This window comes from Crocodylus siamensis, chromosome 10, assembly GCF_052110815.1.
Source record: "Crocodylus siamensis isolate JL-2025a chromosome 10, ASM5211081v1, whole genome shotgun sequence".
NCBI lineage: Eukaryota > Metazoa > Chordata > Crocodylia > Crocodylidae > Crocodylus > Crocodylus siamensis.
The window spans coordinates 69,433,426-69,446,648 of NC_143404.1; the positions used below are offsets into that span (position 1 = coordinate 69,433,426).

Sequence of the window (13,223 nt, forward strand, 5' to 3'; positions counted from 1 at the left end):
CGGTTGGGGACCTTCTCTAAATTCTTGTCCCAAACCACAAATGCCTCCCCCCAGCAATAATCTGAGTGGCAGGGCCCTTATGTTCACACCCCTCCTAAAGCTGTTGTTCCAAGTTATCTGTCTGCAGGCCGACAGCACTTATTGAGGTCACAAGTGGAAGGTTTTCTTTCCCATAAGTCCTGGAAACATTTCTTTTAGAGGGACATGACCGGAATGCCAGAGACGTGCTGGTGCAGCATCCTAGTCGGTACCACTTCCATGCAACCCCGTCTGCAATGGCAGCCGAACGGATGGAAGGAGAATTTAGCGACGCTGAAATCTCTGATACGTGAGGCTTAGAAATGGAGACGTGATTGGAAAGAAATGCTACAGAGCATGCAGGACTAGGTGTAGGCTCCAATTCTAGGTCTATGCAAGGGAATAACAGCCCTGCCTTAAAGCCCTGCATGGATAACCCAGACGTAACATGGGCCGTTTGCATATTGCTTCCCGGTAGAGGTTGGGTGGGCAATAGGGAAAGCTAGGCCTCCGTCCCCTCTGCTCATCGGCCTGCGTAGTTAAGCCTGCATGGTAGCAGTAGCAGGGCATAGCTTACGGGGAAATATAAGTCAGCGGTCAATTTGCTATCTCCCGGAAACACGCAGGAACACGAGGACTCGCTGGGGTGTCCCTATACAGGGTCTTCATCAAGTCCTTGTGCATTTTTAAACTTTAATAACTTAGGTTGTGCACAAGGACTTGATGAAGGCCCTGTAGTAGTGATTCACTTGCTGCAGTTTACATATGGCTAGGGGCCTACATAAAGCATGGTGAGACAAAGGGTTTTTCATAGCTTGCTCATGCCGCCCTGGGCCAATTTCGCAGGCATTTCGTGGCCGTCCCTCCCGTTGGTGCTGATTGGTGGGGGAGGAGGGAGGCGGGGGCAGCTGCTCCCTTGAGGGCTGCCTTTTGTGCCGCCCACCAGCCAATGCCTTCCCCTCCCAGCAGGAAGGACCACTGGCTCCCTCTTAACTTTTTATTAAGTTTCATTTGGTTGATTTTGCAGACAACCCCGGATTTTGCATTCTCCGTGAAATCCGCAAAACTGCGAATTAAGTAGCTCCCTACACAGGACCCGCAGCCCGGCGCTGTGCCTGCAATAGGAATCTAGCAGTAGGGATTTAGGAACAATTTAAAATGCCATACTGGCTCTATACTACAGCAACTGTGATATCTTAGAGCCAGACCTTCATGTCCTTGCTGAGACTTAGTAGCATGGTACTGCTCAGCACGAGGAAGGAAGAAAGGACGCGGCACTAAAAGAGATGGGTGCTCTTTGTCCAGCAGGCTTTTATTTTACTTTGCTCTCATAATCAAATATTTCTTCCACCCCTAGTATTACATCTTTCCAGAATGCTCCTCTTAGCAAGATCTCAGCTGACACTAACTGTCTCATTAAAGTTATTGTGAGCCTTAATGGTTTTCCACAGTGAACTCAATCCTCTTTTACAAGAGTTAGCATGTAACAAACAATGACTCATTTCAAACCAAGGCAGAATGATGCATGAAAAGGCGCAGAGAGCTGAGTCCATTCATTTTTAATATGACAGAAAAATACATCACACCAGAAAACAAAAGGGAGAGTAATGAGATTTCTATTGAGGAATTATAAAACACTCATGTGTACCGAGATTTTCCAAGACGAGAAACACCTCCGTTGGAGGAAACTGAATGTTTTTATAACACTGCTAAACCTCATGCTTCCTTTCAATTTCCTATTAAAAACTGAGAGCAACAGCAACAGGACCCCCCGTTTTCTTTCTGACTCTTTGGCTTTACAAAGGTGCCGCGCAATGCCGCAGTGATGGGGAGACACCTCTCCACTCACTCAATTGTGGCTGCATAGTTTCCAAGACAAGGCTACCTCCCAAACCTCCCTCAACCCCACAACACTTGAATTGAGGAAATAAGACAAGCAGGTGCACAAAAATATAACCTGAAAAAATAATGGTCTAATGAACTTTTAGTTACCTATTCAAGTACAGCGGATCTTTAAAGGTAAATGAGAGAAGAATGAAAGGCTTTACGCTCCTTATTGCTTTGCTTTATTTGTGCACTGTTAACACGGTAGCCCACCCCCCGCAGTTTCTGCGAATATGGGTGTTTGGTTATAGCGCGCGCTGTTGATGATGCTGGGTGGGGGCATGGGGGAGGCTGGAAATTAAGCTAGAACTGCCCGTGGTGCTGAACAAGGGCAGCAAATCCTCACTTTTTTTATCAAGTTAGGCTATGTACGTTGCTATTAGATAAGGCAAACCTAATCACTATTAGAGATGCTTCACTCTAAATGGCATTTTTTCCATAAAGGGCTCTCCCACTGGATTAGAGGCTCTTCACTATCTTGTCCCGTGCTTTGGGCCAACTGCATTCAGAGTGCTCGAAACCGCTGGTCCACCCCTTCAACTATGTGCTCAGGTGTGCTGAGATAAAAGTCCTTCTTCACTGCTCTGCTCAAGGTGCGAAAGGACCATTTTCCTCTGCTCAGGCCGAACATCAGCAAATCATCCAGAGATGACTTAGACTTCTAAAGCCTAGCAAACTTTGGTGATGAAATCAAAATTACCTTCATTAAATCAAACATAAACGCTATGAGTAAATGTGCTTACACCAAGAACTACCAAGGCAATAGCTGTAATCCTTGGATCATGTTTTCATCTTCAGCTGGCTATGGCTCCTCCTTTCACATGCCCTCCCTCTCTTCATTCCAGCATTTCTGATCTCAAGACATCAGTCCCAGGTGTCAGGATGAAAAAGCATCCCACCATTTTCTGACTTGCACCAAAGCCCATTGTTTCCCTGATCTGTGCCACTTAACAAACCTGAATACTACAATACTTTGGGCAGGTATTTAAATTTCAGTGTGACAGAGATAAGCATCTGCATTGCAAACATTTATAATTTCCTGTGCCTAAGAAATCAGAAACGTGTATTTTTCAGTTCATTAGAGATGTCTTTAGACCTTTGGTTATAGCTGAGAGCCAGGGCGCTTGGCTTCTGTTTCTAGCGACATCATGACTCAATATGTGTAACCTTGGAGAAGTCACTCATGTGTCAGTTTATAAATATGTAAAATGCACATAATAAACAAGTCACTCGTCACCAGAGTGCTGTGTTGCCTGACTTTGAGATCTTTTGATATGAGAGAGATGTGGGGGATTATTATTTAGGACCTGCTTTTTTATATCGCGAAGAGTCCAGAACTGCACATCTAAGCCGCATGGGCCTTTCCTATCACTGTGGGTGCAAAAATGACCTTTGCAAATAAAACGAGTGAGACATCTGCCTGCTTTCAGGCACAAAAGTGCTGCGTGTGTATTCACCGTAACATCATGTGCGAATTAGGAATACAATTACACATGCACACTTTGAGTAATGTGACCTTTTGGGGCTTTGAAAGTCCACCCCTTAATGCTTTAACGTAATCAAGGACACAAGATCAATTCATTTGGCTTCCACTAAAATGTCCAAGAGTGGGTAATGAATGTTCCCACTCCAAGGAAAGCCAGACAGGACTTCTTGGTCCCTCACACATTACAATCATGGTCACATTCAATTGGGAGCATGGAAATAAAAAGTCATACCGAGTGGGAACCCTAAGGCTTGATTTGAAAGACGTATGTCCTTCGTGTCATACAGAAGCAAGCGTCGTTTAAGCTTGACAATTCTGTCACCTGTGTCAGAGGGGTCCTGGGCAGCCTTCACAATGACAATGAATCATTTTGCCTCCATTAGGCTGGAATACAAATAAATGCTTATTGTCAGCAGTGACATGAGGGTCAACCCCTTAAGCCTCCTCCAAATGTGTACTGCAATTAAGCAGTATCAAGCCAGCGCGACAGCTGACTGTGGAGTTTTGCAAAAAGAATTAATGCCTCCTCCTAAATCATAAATACCCGTAACTCCATATATTTATTTTAGATGCCTTTTATGGCTAAAAGTGACCTTTCATTAGGCAAACAACAACCAGCGGGTAGAGAAAATTCGCTCTCTCAGATCTCCGAGTCCCAACTCAATGGAGGCTTGAGTTGTCTTTCTGTTTCTGGTTTCCCCTTGGCTTATCCCAACACAACCTGCTTAGCATTTAAAATTTACTCTGTTTGACCTTATAACCCATTTCTTTGTGACATGGGTTTCATCAATAATAAATCACTGTTTATTCAGTGGCATGTTTCTGTTTTATTCAAAAGAGGTTACATTAGCCTCCCAGCTCAGCTGGAAGGGATAGACTTCAGAAATGAGGGGGAAAGGGACACAATGTAAATGTGAACTGCATTTCTGTGCTCCTGAACGAAGCTATAATTAAACCTTTCACCTAGGGGATGAAGTCGACTGCTGGGATCTTCGCTACATCTTGCCTCATGTATGAATTATGAATGAAACAAAGCCAACAGAGATGCACTAAAACTCCCATTGCCAAATCTGCTTCACTGGAAGAGACTAATTGAGCATAGCTCAGTTAACTCTTAAGGTACAAAGCTTCTTAAGTGGATTCTTGCCTGATGGGGGGGTTTTTTCCATAGCATTTCAGAATTATTTTTCTCCTTTTCATAATAAGCAAAAGGATTACGAATCTATTGAAAGAACTGACAATCCTGCTTTCAACAATATTGCTGTTATCTAGAAGGCCTGGGCTTCCTGTTCTTTTAAAATAACTAGAAATGGCAAAGGGATTCTGGGGCTCCAAACTTCAAAGGTGAAGAAATCTGAATAATGCTGCACGGTTCCAGTGGATGGGTGATTATAGCTGTATGTGAAACAAATCTGACGGGAGGTAGGTCTCTGTCTCAGAAAACTGGCCACTGCTAGAAGAGACTCACTCACACCAGGAAAGACCCAGCAAAAAATTCGAATATGACAAATGCTGGGGTTTTTTTGATTGTAGCCATGTTGGTCCAAGGATATAGGCAGGCAAGTTTCTTTGGAAGATACGATATCCTTTATTAGACCAACTAAATAGTTGGGAAAAAAGTTCTTTGCAAGTTTTTGGGTGCAATCACCCTTCTTCAGGCACAGGGAGTCTCTGCTGTTCTGCGACTCCAAGGACGTCTCCTTGTTTACCTTGCACAAGAACTTTTTTCCAATGACTCTGCTGGTTTAATGAAATATATCAAATATTTTGACTGAATTTCTCTCCTGTGCTGCAAGCTAGCTTTAGGCTAACCCACCATTTAGATCCCACTTCAGCCTATTCGTTAGTAAATCCTACAACCACAATAGCATTTGGTGGGGAAGAGATTCGCAACTGAGCATCACAATAATTTGGGTAGCAGACAACCACGAGCATATGACAGCAAAACTATCTTCTTCCATCAGATGCTGTTCCTTGCCTCTCAGAATACACCCTTCTGTATAAAAACCAAGCGAAGTAGTAGACTAGAAATCACTAGAGCATAGGGATGGAGGAAGAAAAGAAAGCAGGGCCACTTGATAGTAACACCAGTGATGTGTGCACTTCTTTGAGAACATGTTGTATAGGGCAGCACTGGCCGTGAAGACTGTCCACATATTTGATGCTAAAGAAATCTGAGGAGAATGAAGAACTGGCAGCGAACAGGCACCAGGACAAAAGGATGAGGGGCAGGGTTGGCAGGTTTCCCTAATGCTGAATGAAAAACCACTCCATTACCATTAAACACCTAAAAGTGCTAAAGCAAATGACCTCTGGCTACAACCGGGATAAGCCTGATTTGTTGAAATTTAATTTTTGCCTCACCAGGGTAGGAGGAGAGACAGAAAGAAAATTTGCAGGGTTTTGATCTATGAGCCCTTTTTATAGCATGATCTATCACACCTTTTGCCTCCATGAGAAAATGTTTCAAGGTTGATTTGAACGGGGAAACATGAAGATCAGAATCGGGGCACTAGGAGGAAGAAATATGAAAACTAATAAAAAAAAAAATCAATGGTGATTTAAATTATGTCTGGGAGACTCTGGACTTTAACAGGTTTAGATTGGACTCCATGTGAGTTTAACGGTGGAGTTTATTATTCACGCTACAATTTAGTGCCACATCTGTTGCTAAACAAATAATGCAATCGAGTTTCAGGACATTGTGTGTTCGTTCTAGAGAGGATGCGGTTACAGAGTGCAAATGTTCCCCTCTTACCAATTTTATACAGCTGTAACTTAAATGGAAAAACCTCTAGTTTACATCAGGAGAAGTGAATCTATTCTCTCCCTTGGGCCCAGCTCCCTGTAGCTGCATGATGCCAAACAGGTTGCCCTTCAGGCTCATGGCTGGGAGTGCAAGGGAATGATAGTCCAGCCAAGGAAGGGCGGTTTAATATCAAACCAATCTGAAACAAAATAGTTAGAGGCAGTTCAATTAATGTTTCAAGCAGGGGGTGTTGACAAGTTTCATTTCAATCCCAAAATGTCAACCCTTAGCTTCTTGTCTCATAAGAAGACAGGAGCTGCTCTCTGCAGAGCAAGGGGCTCTCAAAATGGAAAAGAACCTGCTCAGAGACCTTGATGGCTGCACTCACATTAAACTTTTTTTTTTTTGCACCTTTTTAAAACATTTTTGGTTTTTTGCTTCGCTTGGGCCTCCACGGAAACATCTCTCCACTTTCACAGCCCCCGGCTATGCCACAAATCGCTTCCAGCCCCCCACCACAGGCTTGATTTTAGGACTCTGCGTGATGTCCACTTTGTGAGTGTCGCTAAAGAGAAATGACAAAACTCAGAGCAGCAGGGATCTAACTTGAAATGTCAACTCAAAGCCTTAGGAGGTAAAAGCCTAATAATGTTAACCTCATGTGCCAGCCTCTTCCCACCAGCCCTCGTCTTTCCCAGTTTAAGCAGGAAAGGGTTTTTCAGACCTCCTGGCTCAGTGAGATACTGATCGTTTTTAGACCGTTGCAAGTTAGCCAGAGGAGGAAAAATTAAGTCAGTGATGTGAAACAAGACTAATTCCTCCAAGAATGTTCTTGGGCTTTTGCCTCTGCTGCCGTGCCCCCAGCTAGATGGCATGAACAGTGCCAACCTCTTCCAGGCAGCACATGTATCTGATTAAGTCTTTTCTTAGGAGCACAAGTCATAGCCAGGTGCATGCAAACAGCCTGGGAAACAGCAGGCTGAAGGACAGAAGAAATGCTCAGCCTGGGTTGTCCCAAGCACCAGCCTCAATCATTGCAGAAGTCCATTATCACAAGCAAACGTCTGGAAGAGAAGAGGGAAGTGACAATAGAAACCTGCCCTTCGAGGTGGAAAAATCTAGGCAACGTCCAGCAAAAAATAAAAAAAAAATCCTAGAGACTGCAGTGACAGAAAATTCATCCTATTAACTGTCACATCCAGTAATGACTCTTAACTGGAAAAATAAAAAACCAAAACAAAATAGGACTTTCATCCCCTGGCAGTGTGACCCTATTCCATTGTCACTAAAGCCCTTCTGCTTGGGCAATTTGATGTCTTAGGGCTACAGATAACAGCTTTCCTATAAACCATCAGGAGCTACAGACCTAGTTCAATACGTATCAGTGTAACAAGCCAAAGCCAAAGCCAATCAGCTGCAACAAGGTTTAATTTTTCAACCGAACCCATGGGAAATCTATAGAAAGGACAAGAGCGATCTTCGCAGACAGTTATTGTGCAGAACGAATCGAATGCTGAACTATGACAAGTGACTTAAATACACGTTTCACACAGCCAAATATGAACCAAATGCATTTTGGGCTTTTATAAATCTGTCACTTTATAATGCATGGAGCCTGCAGCCTCTTCCTGGTACCAGGTCTATCCTCTTGGAATGGACTGCACAATACCTTACAATAAAAAAATGCAGGTCTGCTGTCACACTAGCGTAGAGGGAACCGTATATATAAACAGATATCATTTGAGGGTCAACCCTTCTTACTGCTGGATGTACTCTTTGCTTGCAGTTGTAATTCAAAAGTGACCTGAAGTCAGCTTCATGCTCCGCTGTTCCCACAAGCACTTTCTGAAAAAGCTACCGTGGGTTAGCTTTCACTGACACTGGGGTCACCGCATGCACACGAGCAGTTACCATGCTGTCAATCCTCACTCCTGCTTAATGCATGGGCACTTGGTTGTGGGCCCATGCCCTTACACTGATATCCCAAAATCATTATAATCACTTTTTAAGAAGTCAGCCTTGCTCTACATCCATCTTTACAGCTGTCTGCCCCGTGGACACAAACAATTCATAATTTCATTGCAACTCCCCTCGTGCTGGCTTGAGACAAAAGCAACTGCACACAGAGGTCACAGTGTCTTGTCTTTTTGCCCCACAAGGCAGGAGGTTTCATTTCTAACATGAGAGTCAATGAGACATGCTTGCCCCTTTCTTAATGAATGAACCTCCTTGCCATTCCTGAAGTACCGGAAAGCTTTTGCTACCTTGTAAGATAAGGACCACGCACAGATAGCCACATAGCAACCCATAACCTTTGATTTCTTGACCATCTTGCTCTCAGGACACAATGACTATCACTAAAAATGCATCGCATACAGACAGCAAAGCATCTCTTGCCTCGCTTTTCACTGTAACATCTGCTGTCAAAGTTTGCATTGCCATCTTCCTGGGAACCTTCCAAGCTGTCACTTCAAGCAAAAAGAGCAGACAGGCAGCTTGAAAGCTCCCTCCCTGTTGGGGAGCCATTTCCAACCCCTGCACCACTTTGCAGACTCTTGGAAAAAGCACATCCCTCTATGCACCCGGAGCAACCATATGGGCAGACCAAAAAAAGGTCAGGTATTTGGAACAAAAACAGAAAAAATGAACCTCAAACCACTGCCAGGCAAGCGGGGGAGTTGTGAGACAGATCTCTGGTGAAGTGAAAAACAAAGCAAGTCTTTCTGCTGGATTTTCTAACGGGCTTGGCAAGGACAGGTGAGACAGTGGTAGCAGAAGAACTAGTTTACATATGTCCGTATCCAGTTTCTGTTGATGAGGTCTGATTCCAGCAAGCCTTACCCCCCAAGTCCTTTGATCTAAGGTAGTCCAGTGGAGTGGGAGAGATTTTTCTGCTGTTTTTCTGTCCCATAGTCTAGCACCCATCCCACTGACACACACACATATATTTCACCTTTAAGAAACCTGTGTTCAAATCTTGCTGAATGAAATTAGAAAAGGGGTTTGAGGGTTTTTTGAATGAAACTCTCACTGATAGGTATACGGATGAAGAAGGGTGCAGGTTGTAGCCATGTTGGTCAAAGGACACAGGCAGACAAGGCTCTTTGGGTGAATCTCTCTTTTATTAGACCAACTTCAATAGTTGGAAAACCCAAAAGCTTGCTTAAATATTGTTTTTCAACTATTGAAGTTGGTGTAATAAAAGAGAGCAGATTCACGCAAAGAACTTTGTCTACAGATGAAGAAAGAAGTCATGGGATGCATCGTAATCGGCCATGTGGGGGTTTGGCGTTCAACTCACTCCAGATTACATTGGGAGCAGTTCCACGAAAGTCATGTAATTAGAAGAGGGCAGAATGACTCAGAAGCAGGCCTTTGGGTATCTTTTTCAAACAGAGACCCTAGAAGAGCAAGGGTTTTGTCATCAGCAGGAGTCAAGGTTGGGGTACATTAGCAGAGCCATATAGGAACATGTCCCTGGTGTGTACTCATCCTGGGTGGACCCTAAGCAGGAGATGGTTTTTATGCTGAGGACAAGTGCAGCAAAATGTACACTTTTCAATTGTGGACAGGGATCAGGGTAGCTCCACAGCTGTTGTGACAGCTCACTGAAACATGTGCCGCCCTCCTCTTGCATAAATAAGGTCAACTTTGGGGAGGGCGATGTGGTCAAGGATGACTTAACCTTCCCCAGGGGGAGCACATGGCTTGCCGCTGTGCCCCGGTGCTTTTGAGGGATAATTATCTCCTGGGGACCCAACAGTCAGTCATGTCTCCACTGCTGGTGAATATGAATTTCATATCACTGGATCTGAAACAGATACTTTTGAAAACAACGAACAAAGCCTACACACACAGGAGAGGAGGCATTTTATATCCCCCCTCCCCTTCTTCCTGAGCATTTGAGTCTCAGATGCTTGACAGACACGAAGGGAACTAGGTCAGATCCTTGCTCCATCTCCCCAGTCTTCAGTTCTTAGGGTGACAGGATCAATAATACAAAAAAAATTACTGCCGGTCTACAGCACAGAGGACCTGCAAAGCATTCGGGGTGGGACAGCAGCCTGTAATAAAATTGGTCTTAAAACTGAAATAAAGAGAATAAAGAAAAGTAGTGGCATGGATTAAGAGTTCAATCCCCAGAGACTAAAAAAGGGAGAGGGCTAGCTAGTTATTCTTGGCCAGGGCCTGAGTCAAGCCATGGAAAAACTTACTTTCTGCCATACTGCCAAGAGAAAGTAGCTCCATTTCTGTTGCACCGCAAAGATTATATGGGTGCTTGAGGGTCCCCATGAGACAGGAAACCCCTCTGCTTTGCCTCTGAAGGAGGGGATGGGGGAAGCCACTTATCAATGCCAAAATCTCATCCCTTTCCCCCAACAATCACCTTCGTTTTTCTGTATCTGGCCAACTGAGAATAGCCCTTCCCAGCACTGCCTCCCGTACATATCTGCAAAGCAGCATGTGCATTCACCCGTTAGCATGTGTCTAATGCCCAGCTAAAGGGAGAGGTGCTGGGAACCCCTGCTGTAATTTGGGGTAGCTATCTGCCTTGGTATTGCATCTCTACATTGGAGGAATCCCATAAGACACAAACTTTATCCTCAACATAACAGGGCCAGTGTAAGGACTGGGCTGTGGGTCGTCTGGCCTAGCGAGTGGGCTACCAGGGCAGGGCTAGGGGAATTGGGGGACCCAACCACACAGTGAGGCAGGAGCTAGAGTCCTAGTTACCAAATCCAAAGAGGGCTTTCAGAGGTGGAGTCCAAGTCACAAGCTGAGAGCAGGCTCTGGGGTCAGGGACCGAGTTCCCAAATCTGAGAAGAGTTCCCAAAAGTCAGAGTCCATCAGCAGAGCTGAGCAGGCTCAAAAGCCAGAAAACCAGACAGCACAAGATCCACAAGTTACCAAAACAGACCTTTAGGCAGAACTGTTGGCTTATCTATGTTGTTCCAGCACACCACCGTTTCCAAATCTCCCCTCTTCCTGCCTCCTACATATAGGACAATGTCAGGCAAAATCAAGCCTGCTATCTGAAGCACCCACATGGGCCCGGGCACCGTTCCTAGCTGCAGTGCAAGCGCTCTATATTTAAAGCCACGAACCATGAAGTAACAAAGCCAAGCAGATTAAAAAGATGTGGGCTGCTAGCTGCAACGTCGCTACAAACTGCACGGGCATCAGTAGACGTAAAGATGACAACGGACCTTTTGTTTCAGTTAATTCCACAGGCAAATGAGAACCAGTTAATTAACAGGGAGAATTAAGGACATTAAATTACTGCAGTGTGCTCGAAAAAGCCTATAGGAGCAATATTTGAGAGACGCTTTTAGCACAAAACATTGATGTCTGCAGGAATAAAACACGATGTTTCCTACATCGAAACATTGTTGGTCTCTGGATATTATCTTCCTTTGGAAACCGAGATCTGCTCCCCTCTAACCCTTGATATCAACACGCGGGCACATAATATCATGCAACAACAATCAAATGAAAATAAAAATCACAGGCAACGGGGCTGTTTCCTTACTTCCTTTCTTCTTCTCCCTAACTGAACCCTAATTTGCTATGGTAGGGTTGCATGTGGTGGGTCATTTTAGAAGTGTTAGGTTGCAAGTATCAAGGTCCATTTTTAATAATTTTCTTTGTCATTAAGGAGAGAGAGGCTATCATTAACGACAATCAGCAGAGCAGAACTTGAAGCTCGGCCTTTGCGACTAAACCCGAGAACGTCCCCGTACGACCTGTGGGGCCCAGAAGTACTCACCGCGACCAGGATCTGGAAGGAGCTGTGCATGACCTCAATGTAGCGGTACTCCAGCGCACAGCCGATGACGGAGATGTAGGAATGACTGTCCAGCCCCTTTATGCCGGGCATGGGAGCCTCCTTTCTTACGCAGCCAGGGCCATTTTCACTCCACCAGGACTGGTGCCGGGAGATATTAAAGGTCAAAAGCTCGCTGTCCTGAGGGGTAGGAATGATTAAAAAAGTCATCATTAGCAAGGAAATGACATGCTATTTAGGGACGCTCAGCTCCCATCAGGCAGCGTAATCTGATGACGTGAACTTTGGTGCACGAAAGCTTGTGCTCTCTATATGTATCCAACTTAGTTAGTCTATAAAGGTGCATCTCTGTACTGCCAGACAAGGTTCTTTGGGTAAATGTGCTATTTTTATTACACCAGTTGGAACAACTGTTCTTTGCAAGCTTTCGGGTACAAACACCCTTGTGTAGGGAGCACCCCCCCATATCCATCCTGTGCTTTTAATGTGAAACTTAAACTCTGACTTCTAAGGCAACCCACCTAGGCCAGTGATAAGAGCCTCTGAAAGTACCACCCTCAGTAAGGAACAGGGATCAAAATGTTAAAAAGCACTTTATAACTAGTATATAAAACAGCATGAGTTTCAGCAAGGCCTGTCTAATGGGACCAGCTCTTCTGATGCAGCACTTCAGCATGCTGGCAGTCTGTCCCAGCGTAACGTGGTGACGTTTGGAAGCAGTTGCGAACAGTTGTCACAAGAGACAGACAATTTATAAGCTCCAGACTAGGCTTGGGACCCAAGAACATCTGTCTAAAAGTGCCTGCAGCAAGGAGAGAGCACAGAAGAAATGTGGGATGACCTTGTGAATACCATGATGGAGACAGAGAACTCTAACTTGACAGGTGCCATATATCCACGCTAATACAGTATATCCAAACATGTTATGGTCTTGGACTAAGCATAAACTTCAGAGCAAGACAACTCAGGGATTTTTGCGACTCTATTTAATTTATTCTATGAATTAAGAAATATTTATTATCAATTGCACAAATGATTACTGCAGCCAGGCTTTAGGAGGAATGAAAGCATTCCAGCATACTCTTTTAACAGAGAACTTGTACATACATACTTGACTGAAGTCTTTTAAAACCTTCCTGACATTAAGAACTTGGCCTAGAAATTATGATCAGCCACAAGTCTCAGGAATATTTTCTGGGAAAGGTACTGTAAATTCATCATCTTTACTACTGTGGTTAGAACTGGATGGAAAATGGAATCCTTCCTACAAAAAACTTTGCATATTTGATTTCTTTTTTTTG

General features: G+C 44.3%; 1 protein-coding gene across 2 annotated transcripts in view; it reads right to left on the reverse strand.

Moving 5' to 3' along the window:
* NKAIN4 (sodium/potassium transporting ATPase interacting 4) overlaps positions 1-13,223 on the reverse strand; it is a 73,406-nt gene that overhangs the window by 10,559 nt on the left and 49,624 nt on the right. For both annotated transcript variants that reach the window (XM_090064920.1, XM_090064918.1), the window contains exon 4: positions 11,905-12,102. In XM_090064920.1, coding sequence (XP_089921046.1) covers positions 11,905-12,102 — 198 coding nt within the window. The remainder of the gene's footprint in view (positions 1-11,904; positions 12,103-13,223) is intronic.